The 20,969-nt window shown below is 39.2% G+C and overlaps 1 protein-coding gene and 5 non-coding genes across 6 annotated transcripts; all 6 read right to left on the bottom strand.

The window, feature by feature from the left end:
• Positions 1-4,006: 4,006 nt before the first annotated feature.
• On the bottom strand, positions 4,007-5,801 carry LOC127987514 (uncharacterized). Its single transcript, XM_052589863.1, has one exon. The coding sequence runs from the start codon at positions 5,776-5,778 to the stop codon at positions 4,954-4,956; it is 825 nt and encodes a 274-aa protein (XP_052445823.1). The 5' UTR covers positions 5,779-5,801; the 3' UTR covers positions 4,007-4,953.
• Positions 5,802-7,012: 1,211 nt separating this feature from the next.
• On the bottom strand, positions 7,013-7,131 carry LOC127997880 (5S ribosomal RNA). The gene has a single exon (XR_008170736.1). It is a non-coding gene; the product is annotated as a 5S ribosomal RNA (ribosomal RNA).
• A 4,449-nt stretch (positions 7,132-11,580) lies between these two features.
• On the bottom strand, positions 11,581-11,699 carry LOC127997869 (5S ribosomal RNA). The gene has a single exon (XR_008170725.1). It is a non-coding gene; the product is annotated as a 5S ribosomal RNA (ribosomal RNA).
• A 4,594-nt stretch (positions 11,700-16,293) lies between these two features.
• Positions 16,294-16,412, bottom strand: LOC128006431 (5S ribosomal RNA). Its single transcript, XR_008179049.1, has one exon. It is a non-coding gene; the product is annotated as a 5S ribosomal RNA (ribosomal RNA).
• A 362-nt stretch (positions 16,413-16,774) lies between these two features.
• On the bottom strand, positions 16,775-16,893 carry LOC127995144 (5S ribosomal RNA). The gene has a single exon (XR_008168104.1). It is a non-coding gene; the product is annotated as a 5S ribosomal RNA (ribosomal RNA).
• Positions 16,894-17,258: 365 nt separating this feature from the next.
• LOC128002683 (5S ribosomal RNA) lies at positions 17,259-17,377 on the bottom strand. Its single transcript, XR_008175426.1, has one exon. It is a non-coding gene; the product is annotated as a 5S ribosomal RNA (ribosomal RNA).
• Between the last annotated feature and the right edge of the window lie 3,592 nt (positions 17,378-20,969).

Genomic DNA, 20,969 nt, shown 5'->3' with positions numbered 1-20,969 from the left:
GAAAAATGGAGCGCAGCTGGAGGAAAACAAAACTAGAGGTATTTCGTATTGCTTGGCGGGAAAGTAGCATATCCTATAGAAAAGCATTAAAACCTGCTAGATCTGATTACTTTTCTTCTCTTTTAGAAGAAAACAAACATAACCCCAGGTATTTATTCAATACAGTGGCTAAATTAATGAAAAATAAAGCCTCAACAAGTGTTGACATTTCCCAACACCACAACAGTAATGACTTTATGAACTACTTTACTTCTAAAATCGATACTATTAGAGATAAAATTGCAACCATTCAGCCGTCAGCTACCGTATCACATCAGACAGTGCACTATAGACCCCCTGAGGAACAGTTCCACTCATTCTCTACTATAGGAGAGGAAGAATTGTATAAACTTGTTAAATCATTTAAACCAACAACATGTATGTTAGACCCTATACCATCTAAGCTCTTAAAAGAGGTGCTTCCAGAAGTCATAGGTCCTCTTCTGACTATTATTAATTCCTCATTGTCATTAGGATATGTCCCCAAAACCTTCAAACTGGCTGTTATTAAGCCTCTCATAAAAAAGCCACAACTTGACCCCAGAGAACTTGTTAGTTATAGACCAATCTCGAATCTCCCTTTTCTGTCCAAGATACTAGAAAAGGTGGTATCCTCACAATTATATTCCTTCTTAGAGAATAATGGTATATGTGAGGATTTCCAGTCAGGATTTAGACCGTATCATAGTACCGAGACTGCTCTCCTTAGAGTTACAAATGATCTGCTCTTATCATCTGATCGTGGGTGTATCTCTCTATTAGTTTTATTGGATCTTAGTGCTGCGTTTGACACAATTGACCACAACATTCTTTTGCATAGACTTGAACACTTTGTTGGCATCAGTGGAAGTGCATTAGCATGGTTTAAATCGTACTTATATGACCGCCATCAGTTCGTAGCAGTGAATGAAGATGTATCATATCGATCACAAGTGCAGTATGGAGTACCTCAAGGCTCAGTACTAGGGCCGCTACTCTTCACGCTTTATATGTTTGGGAGATATCATCAGGAAACATGGTGTTAGCTTTCACTGTTATGCTGATGATACGCAGCTCTATATTTCCTCGCAGCCTGGTGAAACACACCAATTTGAAAAACTAATGGAATGCATAGTCGATATAAAAAATTGGATGACGAGTAATTTCTTACTGCTAAATTCAGAAAAAAACAGAGGTGTTAATCATAGGGCCTAAAAACTCTGCTTGTAATAACCTAGAACACTGTCTAAGACTTGATGGTTGCTCTGTCAATTCTTCGTCATCAGTTAGGAACCTAGGTGTGCTACTTGATCGCAATCTTTCCTTAGAAAGACACGTTTCTAGCATTTGTAAAACTGCATTTTTCCATCTCAAAAATATATCTAAATTACGGCCTATGCTCTCAATGTCAAATGCAGAAATTTTAATCCATGCATTTATGACTTCAAGGTTAGACTATTGTAATGCTTTATTGGGTGGTTGTTCTGCACGCTTGGTAAACAAACTACAGCTAGTCCAAAATGCAGCAGCAAGAGTTCTTACTAGAACCAGGAAGTATGACCATATTAGCCCGGTCCTGTCCACACTGCACTGGCTCCCTATCAAACATCGTATAGATTTAAAAATATTGCTTATTACTTATAAAGCCCTGAATGGTTTAGCACCTCAGTATTTGAATGAGCTCCTTTTACATTATACTCCTCTACGTCCGCTACGTTCTCAAAACTCAGGCAATTGGATAATACCTAGAATATCAAAATCAACTGCGGGCGGCAGATCCTTTTCCTATTTGGCGCCTAAACTCTGGAATAACCTACCTAACATTGTTCGGGAGGCAGACACACTCTTGCAGTTTAAATCTAGATTAAAGACCCATCTCTTTAACCTGGCATACACATAACATACTAATATGCTTTTAATATCCAAATCCGTTAAAGGATTTTTAGGCTGCATTAATTAGGTAAACCGGAACCGGAAACACTTCACATAACACCGTACTTTCTACATCATTAGAAGAATGGCATCTACGCTAATATTTGTCTGTTTCTCTCTTGTTCCGAGGTCACCGTGGCCACGAGATCCAGTCTGTGTCCAGATCAGAGGGTCACTGCAGTCACCCGGATCCAGTACGTATCCAGACCAGATGGTGGATCAGCACCTAGAAAGGACCTCTACTGCCCTGAAAGACAGCGGAGACCAGGACAACTAGAGCCCCAGATACAGATCCCCTGTAAAGACCTTGTCTCAGAGGAGCACCAGGACAAGACCACAGGAAACAGATGATTCTTCTGCACAATCTGACTTTGCTGCAGCCTGGAATTGAACTACTGGTTTTCGTCTGGTCAATCAATCAATCAATCACCTTTATTTATATAGTGCTTTAAACAAAATACATTGCGTCAAAGCACTGAACAACATTCATTTGGAAAACAGTGTCTCAATAATGCAAAATGATAGTTAAAGGCAGTTCATCATTGAATTCAGTTATGTCATCTCTGTTCAGTTGAAATAGTGTCTGTTTTTATTTGCAATCAAGTCAATGATATCGCTGTAGATGAAGTGACCCCAACTAAGCAAGCCAGAGGCGACAGCGGCAAGGAACCGAAATTCCATCGGTGACAGAATGGAGAAAAAAAACCTTGGGAGAAACCAGGCTCAGTTGGGGGGTCAGTTCTCCTCTGACCAGACGAAAACCAGTAGTTCAATTCCAGGCTGCAGCAAAGTCAGATTGTGCAGAAGAATCATCCGTTTCCTGTGGTCTTGTCCTGGTCTTGAACTTGTGATCGATATGATACATCTTCATTCACTGCTACGAACTGATGGCGGTCATATAAGTACGATTTAAACCATGCTAATGCACTTCCACTGATGCCAACAAAGTGTTCAAGTCTATGCAAAAGAATGTTGTGGTCAATTGTGTCAAACGCAGCACTAAGATCCAATAACACTAATAGAGAGATACACCCACGATCAGATGATAAGAGCAGATCATTTGTAACTCTAAGGAGAGCAGTCTCAGTACTATGATACGGTCTAAATCCTGACTGGAAATCCTCACATATACCATTATTCTCTAAGAAGGAATATAATTGTGAGGATACCACCTTTTCTAGTATCTTGGACAGAAAAGGGAGATTCGAGATTGGTCTATAATTAACAAGTTCTCTGGGGTCAAGTTGTGGCTTTTTTATGAGAGGCTTAATAACAGCCAGTTTGAAGGTTTTGGGGACATATCCTAATGACAATGAGGAATTAATAATAGTCAGAAGAGGACCTATGACTTCTGGAAGCACCTCTTTTAGGAGCTTAGATGGTATAGGGTCTAACATACATGTTGTTGGTTTAGATGATTTAACAAGTTTATACAATTCTTCCTCTCCTATAGTAGAGAATGAGTGGAACTGTTCCTCAGGGGGTCTATAGTGCACTGTCTGATGTGATACTGTAGCTGACGGCTGAATGGTTGCAATTTTATCTCTAATAGTATCGATTTTAGAAGTAAAGTAGTTCATAAAGTCATTACTGTTGTGGTGTTGGGAAATGTCAACACTTGTTGAGGCTTTATTTTTCGTTAATTTAGCCACTGTATTGAATAAATACCTGGGGTTATGTTTGTTTTCTTCTAAAAGAGAAGAAAAGTAATCAGATCTAGCAGTTTTAAATGCTTTTCTATAGGATATGCTACTTTCCCGCCAAGCAATACGAAATACCTCTAGTTTTGTTTTCCTCCAGCTGCGCTCCATTTTTCGGGCTGCTCTCTTTAGGGTGCGAGTATGCTCATTATACCATGGTGTCAAACTGTTTTCCTTAACCTTCCTTAAGCGTAAAGGAGCAACTGTATTTAAAGTGCTAGAAAAGAGAGAGTCCTTAGTTTCTGTTACATCATCAAGTTGTTCTGAGGTTTTGAATATGCTAAGGAATTCGGATACATCAGGAAGATAACTTAAAAAGCAGTCTTTTGTGGTAGAAGTGATGGTTCTTCGATACTTGTAACAAGAAGTAGAATTTACAATTTTGGCTATATGAAGTTTACACAGAACTAAATAATGATCTGAGATATCATCACTTGGCTGAATAATTTCAACACTATCAACATCAATTCCATGTGACAGTATTAAATCTAGAGTATGATTTCGACAATGAGTAGGTCCTGAAACATGTTGTCTAACACCAATAGAGTTCAGAATGTCTATAAATGCTGATCCCAATGCATCTTTTTTCATTATCGACATGGATATTAAAATCACCAACTATTAAGACTTTATCTGCAGCCAGAACTAACTCGGATGTAAAATCACCAAACTCTTTAATAAAGTCTGTATGGTGCCCTGGTGGCCTGTATACAGTAGCCAGTACAAACATAACAGGGGATTTATCATTAACTTTGGTTTCTCTGGATAATGTTATATGAAGCACCATTACTTCAAACGAGTTATACTTGAAGCCTGCCCTCTGAGAAATCCTGTAAACGTTGTTATAAATTGAAGCAACTCCTCCCCCTTTGCCTTTTAGACGCGGCTCGTGTTTATAACAATAATCTTGGGGGGTGGACTCATTTAAAATAATGTAATCATCAGGTTTTAGCCAAGTTTCTGTCAAACAGAGCACATCTATATTATGATCAGTTATCATATTATTTACAAAAAGTGTTTTCGTAGAAATGGATCTGATATTCAATAAGCCAATCTTTATCATTTGTTTATCCATATTGCATTTGTTTTTTATTTGTTGAACCTCAATTAAATTGTTAACCTTAACTTGGTTTGGACATTTTTTGTATTTTCTAGTTCGGGGAACAGACACAGTCTCTATAGTGTGATATCTAGGTGAAAGAGTCTCTATGTGCTGAGAATTAACTGACCTCTGTGACGGGAGGCAGCTAGCAGACGGTCGGTTTAGCCAGTCTGTCTGCTTCCTGACCTGGGCCCCAGTTAGTCAAGTATAAACACTAAGACTATGTGCCATATTTCTAGACAGAAGAGCAGCACCACCCCAGGAGGGATGAAGACCATCTCTTTTAAACAGGTCAGGTCTGCCCCAAAAGCTCGTCCAATTGTCTATGAAACCTATGTTATTCTGTGGGCACCACTTAGACATCCAGCCATTGAGTGATGACAATCTGCTATGCATCTCGTCACCACGGTAAGCAGGGAGGGGACCAGAGCATATTACAGTGTCTGACATCGTGCTTGCAAGTTCACACACCTCTTTAAAGTTATTTTTAGTTATTTCCGACTGGCGAAGTCGAACATCATTAGCGCCGGCATGAATAACAATCTTACTGTATTTACGCTTAGCATTAGCCAGCACTTTTAAATTTGCCAAGATGTCAGGCGCTCTGGCTCCCGGTAAACATTTGACTATGGTGGCTGGTGTCTCTATATTCACGTTCCGTACAATAGAATCACCAATAACTAGAGCACTTTCATCAGGTTTCTCAGTGGGTGCATCACTGAGTGGGGAGAACCTGTTTGATGTTTTGATCGGAACAGAAGAGCAGTGTTTTGACCCACGACTATGCTGCCTCACCGTCACCCAGTTGCCCTGCTGCAGGGGCTCTGCTGGAACCGGACAATGTACAGGAATCCCTGAGCTAGACGCATCCAAAGCCATATCTAGAGCCCTAACATTCTTACTGTCCTCAATTAAAGTTTGGATGCGTGTCTCTAATTCTGAAATCTTCTCTGTCAGCCTAACTATTTCCCTGCATTTATCACATGTGAATCCCTCATCAGCGACAGAGATAGATAAACTGTACATGTGGCAAGAGGTGCAAATAACAATTGTAGAAGAAGCCATTACTCACCGTGCTTGATGAAATATTCTTAATGCGGTTGTTTGATGAACTTGTGGAAAACTGCAGCGTGAGAGAGGAGAGGAGAAAAGAAAACGCTAATGACAAGCTAACGAGTGCTAACGCTTTGCAGGTGTACTGCAGTCACGGAAGAGTGAACGATCAAAGTTAATCTGATAAGATTGATCGATAATATCAGAAATATGGTGTGAATTAAGTTATATTTTACAATATAAAAAACAAACAAACAGACAGTGATAGTAAGAAAGATTATAGAGAAAAAAAATAAAAATAAAATAAAAACAGCTACACAGAGCTATGATTAGCTACAGAAGGCCAACAGGAAGTAGAGAAAACACTGTCCAACTCCTCTGGTCAGAGGAGAACTGACCCCCCAACTGAGCCTGGTTTCTCCCAAGGTTTTTTTCTCCATTCTGTCACCGATGGAGTTTCGGTTCCTTGCCGCTGTCGCCTCTGGCTTGCTTAGTTGAGGTCACTTCATCTACAGCGATATCATTGACTTGATTGCAAATAAAAACAGACACTATTTCAACTGAACAGAGATGACATAGCTGAATTCAATGATGAACTGCCTTTAACTATCATTTTGCATTATTGAGACACTGTTTTCCAAATGAATGTTGTTCAGTGCTTTGACGCAATGTATTTTGTTTAAAGCACTATATAAATAAAGGTGATTGATTGATTGATTGAAGAGAGGGCTATTTAAAGAACAGCCAATCTTATCGCCAGTACATTATATAAGTAGGAAAGAAAACCCAAAAGCTTAAAGCACCTGGTATTCCTAGGCAGTCTCTCATAAAAGTACTAACCAGACCTAAACCTGCTAAGATTCAGAGATCGGGCATTGACTTTTTTTTTTTTTTTTTATGAAAGATTATTATATAATTCGTGAAATTTTCCAAAAAGATTAAAGCACCTGGTATTCCCAGGCAGTCTCCCATCCATGTACTAACCAGGCCCAAACCTGCAAATATTCAGAGATCGGCATTGACTCTATTTTTTGGCAAAATTATTATATACTAAGTGAAAAATGTCCAAAAAGCTTACAGCACCTGGTATTCCCAGGCAGTCTCCCATCCATGTACTAACCAGGCCCAAACCTGCTAATATTCAGAGATCGGCATTGACTCTATTTTTTGGCAAAATTATTATATACTAAGTGAAAAATTTCCAAAAAGCTTACAGCACCTGGTATTCCCAGGCGGTCTCCCATCCAAGTACTAACCAGGCCCAAACCTGCTTAGCTTCCGAGATCAGACGAGATCGGGCATAGCCAGGTTGGTATGGCCGTAAGCGAAGTCTGCTGCAAAGAGTGCTGCTGAAGAAGTGGTGCTGCTCTTCTGTCTAGAAATATGGCAAATAGTCTTAGTGTTTATACTTGACTAACTGGGGCCCAGGTCAGGAAGCAGACAGACTGGCTAAACCGACCGTCTGCTAGCTGCCTCCCGTCACAGAGGTCAGTTAATTCTCAGCACATAGAGACTCTTTCACCTAGATATCACACTATAGAGACTGTGTCTGTTCCCCGAACTAGAAAATACAAAAAATGTCCAAACCAAGTTAAGGTTAACAATTTAATTGAGGTTCAACAAATAAAAAACAAATGCAATATGGATAAACAAATGATAAAGATTGGCTTATTGATTATCAGATCCATTTCTACGAAAACACTTTTTGTAAATAATATGATAACTGATCATAATATAGATGTGCTCTGTTTGACAGAAACTTGGCTAAAACCTGATGATTACATTATTTTAAATGAGTCCACCCCCCAAGATTACTGTTATAAACATGAGCCGCGTTTAAAAGGCAAAGGGGGAGGAGTTGCTTCAATTTATAACAACGTTTTTAGGATTTCTCAGAGGGCAGGCTTCAAGTATAACTCGTTTGAAGTAATGGTGCTTCATATAACATTATCCAGAGAAACCAATGTTAATGATAAATCCCCTGTTATGTTTGTACTGGCTACTGTATACAGGCCACCAGGGCACCATACAGACTTTATTAAAGAGTTTGGTGATTTTACATCCGAGTTAGTTCTGGCTGCAGATAAAGTCTTAATAGTTGGTGATTTTAATATCCATGTCGATAATGAAAAAGACGCATTGGGATCAGCATTTATAGACATTCTGAACTCTATTGGTGTTAGACAACATGTTTCAGGACCTACTCATTGTCGAAATCATACTCTAGATTTAATACTGTCACATGGAATTGATGTTGATAGTGTTGAAATTATTCAGCCAAGTGATGATATCTCAGATCATTATTTAGTTCTGTGTAAACTTCATATAGCCAAAATTGTAAATTCTACTTCTTGTTACAAGTATCGAAGAACCATCACTTCTACCACAAAAGACTGCTTTTTAAGTTATCTTCCTGATGTATCCAAATTCCTTAGCATATCCAAAACCTCAGAACAACTTGATGATGTAACAGAAACTATGGACTCTCTCTTTTCTAGCACTTTAAATACAGTTGCTCCTTTACGCTTAAGGAAGGTTAAGGAAAACAGTTTGACACCATGGTATAATGAGCATACTCGCACCCTAAAGAGAGCAGCCCGAAAAATGGAGCGCAGCTGGAGGAAAACAAAACTAGAGGTATTTCGTATTGCTTGGCGGGAAAGTAGCATATCCTATAGAAAAGCATTAAAACCTGCTAGATCTGATTACTTTTCTTCTCTTTTAGAAGAAAACAAACATAACCCCAGGTATTTATTCAATACAGTGGCTAAATTAACGAAAAATAAAGCCTCAACAAGTGTTGACATTTCCCAACACCACAACAGTAATGACTTTATGAACTACTTTACTTCTAAAATCGATACTATTAGAGATAAAATTGCAACCATTCAGCCGTCAGCTACCGTATCACATCAGACAGTGCACTATAGACCCCCTGAGGAACAGTTCCACTCATTCTCTACTATAGGAGAGGAAGAATTGTATAAACTTGTTAAATCATTTAAACCAACAACATGTATGTTAGACTCTTAAAAGAGGTGCTTCCAGAAGTCATAGGTCCTCTTCTGACTATTATTAATTCCTCATTGTCATTAGGATATGTCCCCAAAACCTTCAAACTGGCTGTTATTAAGCCTCTCATAAAAAAGCCACAACTTGACCCCAGAGAACTTGTTAGTTATAGACCAATCTCGAATCTCCCTTTTCTGTCCAAGATACTAGAAAAGGTGGTATCCTCACAATTATATTCCTTCTTAGAGAATAATGGTATATGTGAGGATTTCCAGTCAGGATTTAGACCGTATCATAGTACTGAGACTGCTCTCCTTAGAGTTACAAATGATCTGCTCTTATCATCTGATCGTGGGTGTATCTCTCTATTAGTTTTATTGGATCTTAGTGCTGCGTTTGACACAATTGACCACAACATTCTTTTGCATAGACTTGAACACTTTGTTGGCATCAGTGGAAGTGCATTAGCATGGTTTAAATCGTACTTATATGACCGCCATCAGTTCGTAGCAGTGAATGAAGATGTATCATATCGATCACAAGTGCAGTATGGAGTACCTCAAGGCTCAGTACTAGGGCCGCTACTCTTCACGCTTTATATGTTACCCTTGGGAGATATCATCAGGAAACATGGTGTTAGCTTTCACTGTTATGCTGATGATACGCAGCTCTATATTTCCTCGCAGCCTGGTGAAACACACCAATTTGAAAAACGAATGGAATGCATAGTCGATATAAAAAATTGGATGACGAGTAATTTCTTACTGCTAAATTCAGAAAAAACAGAGGTGTTAATCATAGGGCCTAAAACTCTGCTTGTAATAACCTAGAACACTGTCTAAGACTTGATGGTTGCTCTGTCAATTCTTCGTCATCAGTTAGGAACCTAGGTGTGCTACTTGATCGCAATCTTTCCTTAGAAAGACACGTTTCTAGCATTTGTAAAACTGCATTTTTCCATCTCAAATATATATCTAAATTACGGCCTATGCTCTCAATGTCAAATGCAGAAATGTTAATCCATGCATTTATGACTTCAAGGTTAGACTATTGTAATGCTTTATAGGGTGGTTGTTCTGCACGCTTGGTAAACAAACTACAGCTAGTCCAAAATGCAGCAGCAAGAGTTCTTACTAGAACCAGGAAGTATGACCATATTAGCCCGGTCCTGTCCACACTGCACTGGCTCCCTATCAAACATCGTATAGATTTTAAAATATTGCTTATTACTTATAAAGCCCTGAATGGTTTAGCACCTCGGTATTTGAATGAGCTCCTTTTACATTATACTCCTCTACGTCCGCTACGTTCTCAAAACTCAGGCAATTTGATAATACCTAGAATATCAAAATCAACTGCGGGCGGCAGATCCTTTTCCTATTTGGCGCCTAAACTCTGGAATAACCTACCTAACATTGTTCGGGAGGCAGACACACTCTTGCAGTTTAAATCTAGATTAAAGACCCATCTCTTTAACCTGGCATACACATAACATACTAATATGCTTTTAATATCCAAATCCGTTAAAGGATTTTTAGGCTGCATTAATTAGGTAAACCGGAACCGGAAACACTTCACATAACACCGTACTTTCTACATCATTAGAAGAATGGCATCTACACTAATATTTGTCTGTTTCTCTCTTGTTCCGAGGTCACCGTGGCCACGAGATCCAGTCTGTGTCCAGATCAGAGGGTCACTGCAGTCACCCGGATCCAGTACGTATCCAGACCAGATGGTGGATCAGCACCTAGAAAGGACCTCTACTGCCCTGAAAGACAGCAGAGACCAGGACAACTAGAGCCCCAGATACAGATCCCCTGTAAAGACCTTGTCTCAGAGGAGCACCAGGACAAGACCACAGGAAACAGATGATTCTTCTGCACAATCTGACTTTGCTGCAGCCTGGAATTGAACTACTGGTTTTCGTCTGGTCAGAGGAGAACTGACCCCCCAACTGAGCCTGGTTTCTCCCAAGGTTTTTTTCTCCATTCTGTCACCGATGGAGTTTCGGTTCCTTGCCGCTGTCGCCTCTGGCTTGCTTAGTTGGGGTCACTTCATCTACAGCGATATCATTGACTTGATTGCAAATAAAAACAGACACTATTTCAACTGAACAGAGATGACATAGCTGAATTCAATGATGAACTGCCTTTAACTATCATTTTGCATTATTGAGACACTGTTTTCCAAATGAATGTTGTTCAGTGCTTTGACGCAATGTATTTTGTTTAAAGCACTATATAAATAAAGGTGATTGATTGATTGATTGAAGAGAGGGCTATTTAAAGAACAGCCAATCTTATCGCCAGTACATTATATAAGTAGGAAAGAAAACCCAAAAGCTTAAAGCACCTGGTATTCCTAGGCAGTCTCTCATAAAAGTACTAACCAGACCTAAACCTGCTAAGATTCAGAGATCGGGCATTGACTTTTTTTTTTTTTTTTTTTTTATGAAAGATTATTATATAATTCGTGAAATTTTCCAAAAAGATTAAAGCACCTGGTATTCCCAGGCAGTCTCCCATCCATGTACTAACCAGGCCCAAACCTGCAAATATTCAGAGATCGGCATTGACTCTATTTTTTGGCAAAATTATTATATACTAAGTGAAAAATGTCCAAAAAGCTTACAGCACCTGGTATTCCCAGGCGGTCTCCCATCCATGTACTAACCAGGCCCAAACCTGCTAATATTCAGAGATCGGCATTGACTCTATTTTTTGGCAAAATTATTATATACTAAGTGAAAAATTTCCAAAAAGCTTACAGCACCTGGTATTCCCAGGCGGTCTCCCATCCAAGTACTAACCAGGCCCAAACCTGCTTAGCTTCCGAGATCAGACGAGATCGGGCATAGCCAGGTTGGTATGGCCGTAAGCGAAGTCTGCTGCAAAGAGTGCTGCTGAAGAAGTGGTGCTGCTCTTCTGTCTAGAAATATGGCAAATAGTCTTAGTGTTTATACTTGACTAACTGGGGCCCAGGTCAGGAAGCAGACAGACTGGCTAAACCGACCGTCTGCTAGCTGCCTCCCGTCACAGAGGTCAGTTAATTCTCAGCACATAGAGACTCTTTCACCTAGATATCACACTATAGAGACTGTGTCTGTTCCCCGAACTAGAAAATACAAAAAATGTCCAAACCAAGTTAAGGTTAACAATTTAATTGAGGTTCAACAAATAAAAAACAAATGCAATATGGATAAACAAATGATAAAGATTGGCTTATTGATTATCAGATCCATTTCTACGAAAACACTTTTTGTAAATAATATGATAACTGATCATAATATAGATGTGCTCTGTTTGACAGAAACTTGGCTAAAACCTGATGATTACATTATTTTAAATGAGTCCACCCCCCAAGATTACTGTTATAAACATGAGCCGCGTTTAAAAGGCAAAGGGGGAGGAGTTGCTTCAATTTATAACAACGTTTTTAGGATTTCTCAGAGGGCAGGCTTCAAGTATAACTCGTTTGAAGTAATGGTGCTTCATATAACATTATCCAGAGAAACCAATGTTAATGATAAATCCCCTGTTATGTTTGTACTGGCTACTGTATACAGGCCACCAGGGCACCATACAGACTTTATTAAAGAGTTTGGTGATTTTACATCCGAGTTAGTTCTGGCTGCAGATAAAGTCTTAATAGTTGGTGATTTTAATATCCATGTCGATAATGAAAAAGACGCATTGGGATCAGCATTTATAGACATTCTGAACTCTATTGGTGTTAGACAACATGTTTCAGGACCTACTCATTGTCGAAATCATACTCTAGATTTAATACTGTCACATGGAATTGATGTTGATAGTGTTGAAATTATTCAGCCAAGTGATGATATCTCAGATCATTATTTAGTTCTGTGTAAACTTCATATAGCCAAAATTGTAAATTCTACTTCTTGTTACAAGTATCGAAGAACCATCACTTCTACCACAAAAGACTGCTTTTTAAGTTATCTTCCTGATGTATCCAAATTCCTTAGCATATCCAAAACCTCAGAACAACTTGATGATGTAACAGAAACTATGGACTCTCTCTTTTCTAGCACTTTAAATACAGTTGCTCCTTTACGCTTAAGGAAGGTTAAGGAAAACAGTTTGACACCATGGTATAATGAGCATACTCGCACCCTAAAGAGAGCAGCCCGAAAAATGGAGCGCAGCTGGAGGAAAACTAAACTAGAGGTATTTCGTATTGCTTGGCGGGAAAGTAGCATATCCTATAGAAAAGCATTAAAACCTGCTAGATCTGATTACTTTCTTCTCTTTTAGAAGAAAACAAACATAACCCCAGGTATTTATTCAATACAGTGGCTAAATTAACGAAAAATAAAGCCTCAACAAGTGTTGACATTTCCCAACACCACAACAGTAATGACTTTATGAACTACTTTACTTCTAAAATCGATACTATTAGAGATAAAATTGCAACCATTCAGCCGTCAGCTACCGTATCACATCAGACAGTGCACTATAGACCCCCTGAGGAACAGTTCCACTCATTCTCTACTATAGGAGAGGAAGAATTGTATAAACTTGTTAAATCATTTAAACCAACAACATGTATGTTAGACTCTTAAAAGAGGTGCTTCCAGAAGTCATAGGTCCTCTTCTGACTATTATTAATTCCTCATTGTCATTAGGATATGTCCCCAAAACCTTCAAACTGGCTGTTATTAAGCCTCTCATAAAAAAGCCACAACTTGACCCCAGAGAACTTGTTAGTTATAGACCAATCTCGAATCTCCCTTTTCTGTCCAAGATACTAGAAAAGGTGGTATCCTCACAATTATATTCCTTCTTAGAGAATAATGGTATATGTGAGGATTTCCAGTCAGGATTTAGACCGTATCATAGTACTGAGACTGCTCTCCTTAGAGTTACAAATGATCTGCTCTTATCATCTGATCGTGGGTGTATCTCTCTATTAGTTTTATTGGATCTTAGTGCTGCGTTTGACACAATTGACCACAACATTCTTTTGCATAGACTTGAACACTTTGTTGGCATCAGTGGAAGTGCATTAGCATCGTTTAAATCGTACTTATATGACCGCCATCAGTTCGTAGCAGTGAATGAAGATGTATCATATCGATCACAAGTGCAGTATGGAGTACCTCAAGGCTCAGTACTAGGGCCGCTACTCTTCACGCTTTATATGTTACCCTTGGGAGATATCATCAGGAAACATGGTGTTAGCTTTCACTGTTATGCTGATGATACGCAGCTCTATATTTCCTCGCAGCCTGGTGAAACACACCAATTTGAAAAACGAATGGAATGCATAGTCGATATAAAAAATTGGATGACGAGTAATTTCTTACTGCTAAATTCAGAAAAAACAGAGGTGTTAATCATAGGGCCTAAAAACTCTGCTTGTAATAACCTAGAACACTGTCTAAGACTTGATGGTTGCTCTGTCAATTCTTCGTCATCAGTTAGGAACCTAGGTGTGCTACTTGATCGCAATCTTTCCTTAGAAAGACACGTTTCTAGCATTTGTAAAACTGCATTTTTCCATCTCAAATATATATCTAAATTACGGCCTATGCTCTCAATGTCAAATGCAGAAATGTTAATCCATGCATTTATGACTTCAAGGTTAGACTATTGTAATGCTTTATAGGGTGGTTATTCTGCACGCTTGGTAAACAAACTACAGCTAGTCCAAAATGCAGCAGCAAGAGTTCTTACTAGAACCAGGAAGTATGACCATATTAGCCCGGTCCTGTCCACACTGCACTGGCTCCCTATCAAACATCGTATAGATTTTAAAATATTGCTTATTACTTATAAAGCCCTGAATGGTTTAGCACCTCGGTATTTGAATGAGCTCCTTTTACATTATACTCCTCTACATCCGCTACGTTCTCAAAACTCAGGCAATTTGATAATACCTAGAATATCAAAATCAACTGCGGGCGGCAGATCCTTTTCCTATTTGGCGCCTAAACTCTGGAATAACCTACCTAACATTGTTCGGGAGGCAGACACACTCTTGCAGTTTAAATCTAGATTAAAGACCCATCTCTTTAACCTGGCATACACATAACATACTAATATGCTTTTAATATCCAAATCCGTTAAAGGATTTTTAGGCTGCATTAATTAGGTAAACCGGAACCGGAAACACTTCACATAACACCGTACTTTCTACATCATTAGAAGAATGGCATCTACACTAATATTTGTCTGTTTCTCTCTTGTTCCGAGGTCACCGTGGCCACGAGATCCAGTCTGTGTCCAGATCAGAGGGTCACTGCAGTCACCCGGATCCAGTACGTATCCAGACCAGATGGTGGATCAGCACCTAGAAAGGACCTCTACTGCCCTGAAAGACAGCAGAGACCAGGACAACTAGAGCCCCAGATACAGATCCCCTGTAAAGACCTTGTCTCAGAGGAGCACCAGGACAAGACCACAGGAAACAGATGATTCTTCTGCACAATCTGACTTTGCTGCAGCCTGGAATTGAACTACTGGTTTTCGTCTGGTCAGAGGAGAACTGACCCCCCAACTGAGCCTGGTTTCTCCCAAGGTTTTTTTCTCCATTCTGTCACCGATGGAGTTTCGGTTCCTTGCCGCTGTCGCCTCTGGCTTGCTTAGTTGGGGTCACTTCATCTACAGCGATATCATTGACTTGATTGCAAATAAAAACAGACACTATTTCAACTGAACAGAGATGACATAGCTGAATTCAATGATGAACTGCCTTTAACTATCATTTTGCATTATTGAGACACTGTTTTCCAAATGAATGTTGTTCAGTGCTTTGACGCAATGTATTTTGTTTAAAGCACTATATAAATAAAGGTGATTGATTGATTGATTGAAGAGAGGGCTATTTAAAGAACAGCCAATCTTATCGCCAGTACATTATATAAGTAGGAAAGAAAACCCAAAAGCTTAAAGCACCTGGTATTCCTAGGCAGTCTCTCATACAAGTACTAACCAGACCTAAACCTGCTAAGATTCAGAGATCGGGCATTGACTCTTTTTTTTTTTTTTTTAATGAAAGATTATTATATAATTCGTGAAATTTTCTAAAAAGATTAAAGCACCTGGTATTCCCAGGCAGTCTCCCATCCATGTACTAACCAGGCCCAAACCTGCAAATATTCAGAGATCGGCATTGACTATTTTTTGGCAAAATTATTATATACTAAGTGAAAAATGTCCAAAAAGCTTACAGCACCTGGTATTCCCAGGCGGTCTCCCATCCAAGTACTAACCAGGCCCAAACCTGCTAATATTCAGAGATCGGCATTGACTCTATTTTTTGGCAAAATTATTATATACTAAGTGAAAAATTTCCAAAAAGCTTACAGCACCTGGTATTCCTAGGCAGTCTCTCATCAAAGTACTAACCAGACCTAAACTTGCTAAGATTCAGAGATCGGGCATTGACTCTTTTTTTTTTTTTTTTTATAATGAAAGATTATTATATAATTCGTGAAATTTTCCAAAAAGATTAAAGCACCTGGTATTCCCAGGCAGTCTCCCATCCAAGTACTAACCAGGCCCAAACCTGCTTAGCTTCCAAGATCATACGAGATCGGGCATAGCCAGGTTGGTATGGCCGTAAGCGAAGTCTGCTGCAAAGAGAGGGCTATTTAAAGACCAGCCAATCTTATCGCCAGTACATTATATAAGTAGGAAAGAAAACCCAAAAGCTTAAAGCACCTGGTATTCCTAGGCAGTCTCTCATCAAAGTACTAACCAGACCTAAACCTGCTAAGATTCAGAGATCGGGCATTGACTCTTTTTTTTTTTAATGAAAGATTATTATATAATTCGTGAAATTTTCCAAAAAGATTAAAGCACCTGGTATTCCCAGGCAGTCTCCCATCCAAGTACTAACCAGGCCCAAACCTGCTAATATTCAGAGATCGGGCATTGACTCTATTTTTTGGCAAAATTATTATATACTAAGTGAAAAATGTCCAAAAAGCTTACAGCACCTGGTATTCCCAGGCGGTCTCCCATCCAAGTACTAACCAGGCCCAAACCTGCTTAGCTTCCGAGATCAGACGAGATCAGGCATAGCCAGGTTGGTATGGCCGTAAGCGAAGTCTGCTGCAAAGAGAGGGCTATTTAAAGACCAGCCAATCTTATCGCCAGTACATTATATAAGTAGGAAAGAAAACCCAAAAGCTTAAAGCACCTGGTATTCCTAGGCAGTCTCTCATCAAAGTACTAACCAGACCTAAACCTGCTAAGATTCAGAGATCGGGCATTGACTCTTTTTTTTTTTTTTTTATGAAAGATTATTATATAATTCGTGAAATTTTCCAAAAAGATTAAAGCACCTGGTATTCCCAGGCAGTCTCCCATCCATGTACTAACCAGGCCCAAACCTGCAAATATTCAGAGATCGGCATTGACTCTATTTTTTGGCAAAATTATTATATACTAAGTGAAAAATGTCCAAAAAGCTTACAGCACCTGGTATTCCCAGGCAGTCTCCCATCCATGTACTAACCAGGCCCAAACCTGCTTAGCTTCCGAGATCAGACGAGATCGGGCATAGCCAGGTTGGTATGGCCGTAAGCGAAGTCTGCTGCAAAGAGTGCTGCTGAAGAAGTGGTGCTGCTCTTCTGTCTAGAAATATGGCAAATAGTCTTAGTGTTTATACTTGACTAACTGGGGCCCAGGTCAGGAAGCAGACAGACTGGCTAAACCGACCGTCTGCTAGCTGCCTCCCGTCACAGAGGTCAGTTAATTCTCAGCACATAGAGACTCTTTCACCTAGATATCACACTATAGAGACTGTGTCTGTTCCCCGAACTAGAAAATACAAAAAATGTCCAAACCAAGTTAAGGTTAACAATTTAATTGAGGTTCAACAAATAAAAAACAAATGCAATATGGATAAACAAATGATAAAGATTGGCTTATTGATTATCAGATCCATTTCTACGAAAACACTTTTTGTAAATAATATGATAACTGATCATAATATAGATGTGCTCTGTTTGACAGAAACTTGGCTAAAACCTGATGATTACATTATTTTAAATGAGTCCACCCCCCAAGATTACTGTTATAAACATGAGCCGCGTTTAAAAGGCAAAGGGGGAGGAGTTGCTTCAATTTATAACAACGTTTTTAGGATTTCTCAGAGGGCAGGCTTCAAGTATAACTCGTTTGAAGTAATGGTGCTTCATATAACATTATCCAGAGAAACCAATGTTAATGATAAATCCCCTGTTATGTTTGTACTGGCTACTGTATACAGGCCACCAGGGCACCATACAGACTTTATTAAAGAGTTTGGTGATTTTACATCCGAGTTAGTTCTGGCTGCAGATAAAGTCTTAATAGTTGGTGATTTTAATATCCATGTCGATAATGAAAAAGACGCATTGGGATCAGCATTTATAGACATTCTGAACTCTATTGGTGTTAGACAACATGTTTCAGGACCTACTCATTGTCGAAATCATACTCTAGATTTAATACTGTCACATGGAATTGATGTTGATAGTGTTGAAATTATTCAGCCAAGTGATGATATCTCAGATCATTATTTAGTTCTGTGTAAACTTCATATAGCCAAAATTGTAAATTCTACTTCTTGTTACAAGTATCGAAGAACCATCACTTCTACCACAAAAGACTGCTTTTTAAGTTATCTTCCTGATGTATCCAAATTCCTTAGCATATCCAAAACCTCAGAACAACTTGATGATGTAACAGAAACTATGGACTCTCTCTTTTCTAGCACTTTAAATACAGTTGCTCCTTTACGCTTAAGGAAGGTTAAGGAAAACAGTTTGACACCATGGTATAATGAGCATACTCGCACCCTGAAGAGAGCAGCCCGAAAAATGGAGCGCAGCTGGAGGAAAACTAAACTAGAGGTATTTCGTATTGCTTGGCGGGAAAGTAGCATATCCTATAGAAAAGCATTAAAACCTGCTAGATCTGATTACTTTTCTTCTCTTTTAGAAGAAAACAAACATAACCCCAGGTATTTATTCAATACAGTGGCTAAATTAACGAAAAATAAAGCCTCAACAAGTGTTGACATTTCCCAGCACCACAACAGTAATGACTTTATGAACTACTTTACTTCTAAAATCGATACTATTAGAGATAAAATTGCAACCATTCAGCCGTCAGCTACCGTATCACATCAGACAGTGCACTATAGACCCCCTGAGGAACAGTTCCACTCATTCTCTACTATAGGAGAGGAAGAATTGTATAAACTTGTTAAATCATTTAAACCAACAACATGTATGTTAGACTCTTAAAAGAGGTGCTTCCAGAAGTCATAGGTCCTCTTCTGACTATTATTAATTCCTCATTGTCATTAGGATATGTCCCCAAAACCTTCAAACTGGCTGTTATTAAGCCTCTCATAAAAAAGCCACAACTTGACCCCAGAGAACTTGTTAGTTATAGACCAATCTCGAATCTCCCTTTTCTGTCCAAGATACTAGAAAAGGTGGTATCCTCACAATTATATTCCTTCTTAGAGAATAATGGTATATGTGAGGATTTCCAGTCAGGATTTAGACCGTATCATAGTACTGAGACTGCTCTCCTTAGAGTTACAAATGATCTGCTCTTATCATCTGATCGTGGGTGTATCTCTCTATTAGTTTTATTGGATCTTAGTGCTGCGTTTGACACAATTGACCACAACATTCTTTTGCATAGACTTGAACACTTTGTTGGCATCAGTGGAAGTGCATTAGCATGGTTTAAATCGTACTTATATGACCGCCATCAGTTCGTAGCAGTGAATGAAGATGTATCATATCGATCACAAGTGCAGTATGGAGTACCTCAAGGCTCAGTACTAGGGCCGCTACTCTTCACGCTTTATATGTTACCCTTGGGAGATATCATCAGGAAACATGGTGTTAGCTTTCACTGTTATGCTGATGATACGCAGCTCTATATTTCCTCGCAGCCTGGTGAAACACACCAATTTGAAAAACGAATGGAATGCATAGTCGATATAAAAAATTGGATGACGAGTAATTTCTTACTGCTAAATTCAGAAAAAACAGAGGTGTTAATCATAGGGCCTAAAAACTCTGCTTGTAATAACCTAGAACACTGTCTAAGACTTGATGGTTGCTCTGTCAATTCTTCGTCATCAGTTAGGAACCTAGGTGTGCTACTTGATCGCAATCTTTCCTTAGAAAGACACGTTTCTAGCATTTGTAAAACTGCATTTTTCCATCTCAAATATATATCTAAATTACGGCCTATGCTCTCAATGTCAAATGCAGAAATGTTAATCCATGCATTTATGACTTCAAGGTTAGACTATTGTAATGCTTTATAGGGTGGTTATTCTGCACGCTTGGTAAACAAACTACAGCTAGTCCAAAATGCAGCAGCAAGAGTTCTTACTAGAACCAGGAAGTATGACCATATTAGCCCGGTCCTGTCCACACTGCACTGGCTCCCTATCAAACATCGTATAGATTTTAAAATATTGCTTATTACTTATAAAGCCCTGAATGGTTTAGCACCTCGGTATTTGAATGAGCTCCTTTTACATTATACTCCTCTACATCCGCTACGTTCTCAAAACTCAGGCAATTTGATAATACCTAGAATATCAAAATCAACTGCGGGCGGCAGATCCTTTTCCTATTTGGCGCCTAAACTCTGGAATAACCTACCTAACATTGTTCGGGAGGCAGACACACTCTTGCAGTTTAAATCTAGATTAAAGACCCATCTCTTTAACCTGGCATACACATAACATACTAATATCCTTTTAATATCCAAATCCGTTAAAGGATTTTTAGGCTGCATTAATTAGGTAAACCGGAACCGGAAACACTTCACATAACACCGTACTTTCTACATCATTAGAAGAATGGCATCTACACTAATATTTGTCTGTTTCTCTCTTGTTCCGAGGTCACCGTGGCCACGAGATCCAGTCTGTGTCCAGATCAGAGGGTCACTGCAGTCACCCGGATCCAGTACGTATCCAGACCAGATGGTGGATCAGCACCTAGAAAGGACCTCTACTGCCCTGAAAGACAGCAGAGACCAGGACAACTAGAGCCCCAGATACAGATCCCCTGTAAAGACCTTGTCTCAGAGGAGCACCAGGACAAGACCACAGGAAACAGATGATTCTTCTGCACAATCTGACTTTGCTGCAGC

Source organism: Carassius gibelio, chromosome B22 (genome assembly GCF_023724105.1).
Source record: "Carassius gibelio isolate Cgi1373 ecotype wild population from Czech Republic chromosome B22, carGib1.2-hapl.c, whole genome shotgun sequence".
NCBI lineage: Eukaryota > Metazoa > Chordata > Actinopteri > Cypriniformes > Cyprinidae > Carassius > Carassius gibelio.
The sequence above is the reverse complement of the archived record's forward strand: the minus strand, read 5'-3'. Positions and strand labels throughout refer to the sequence as shown.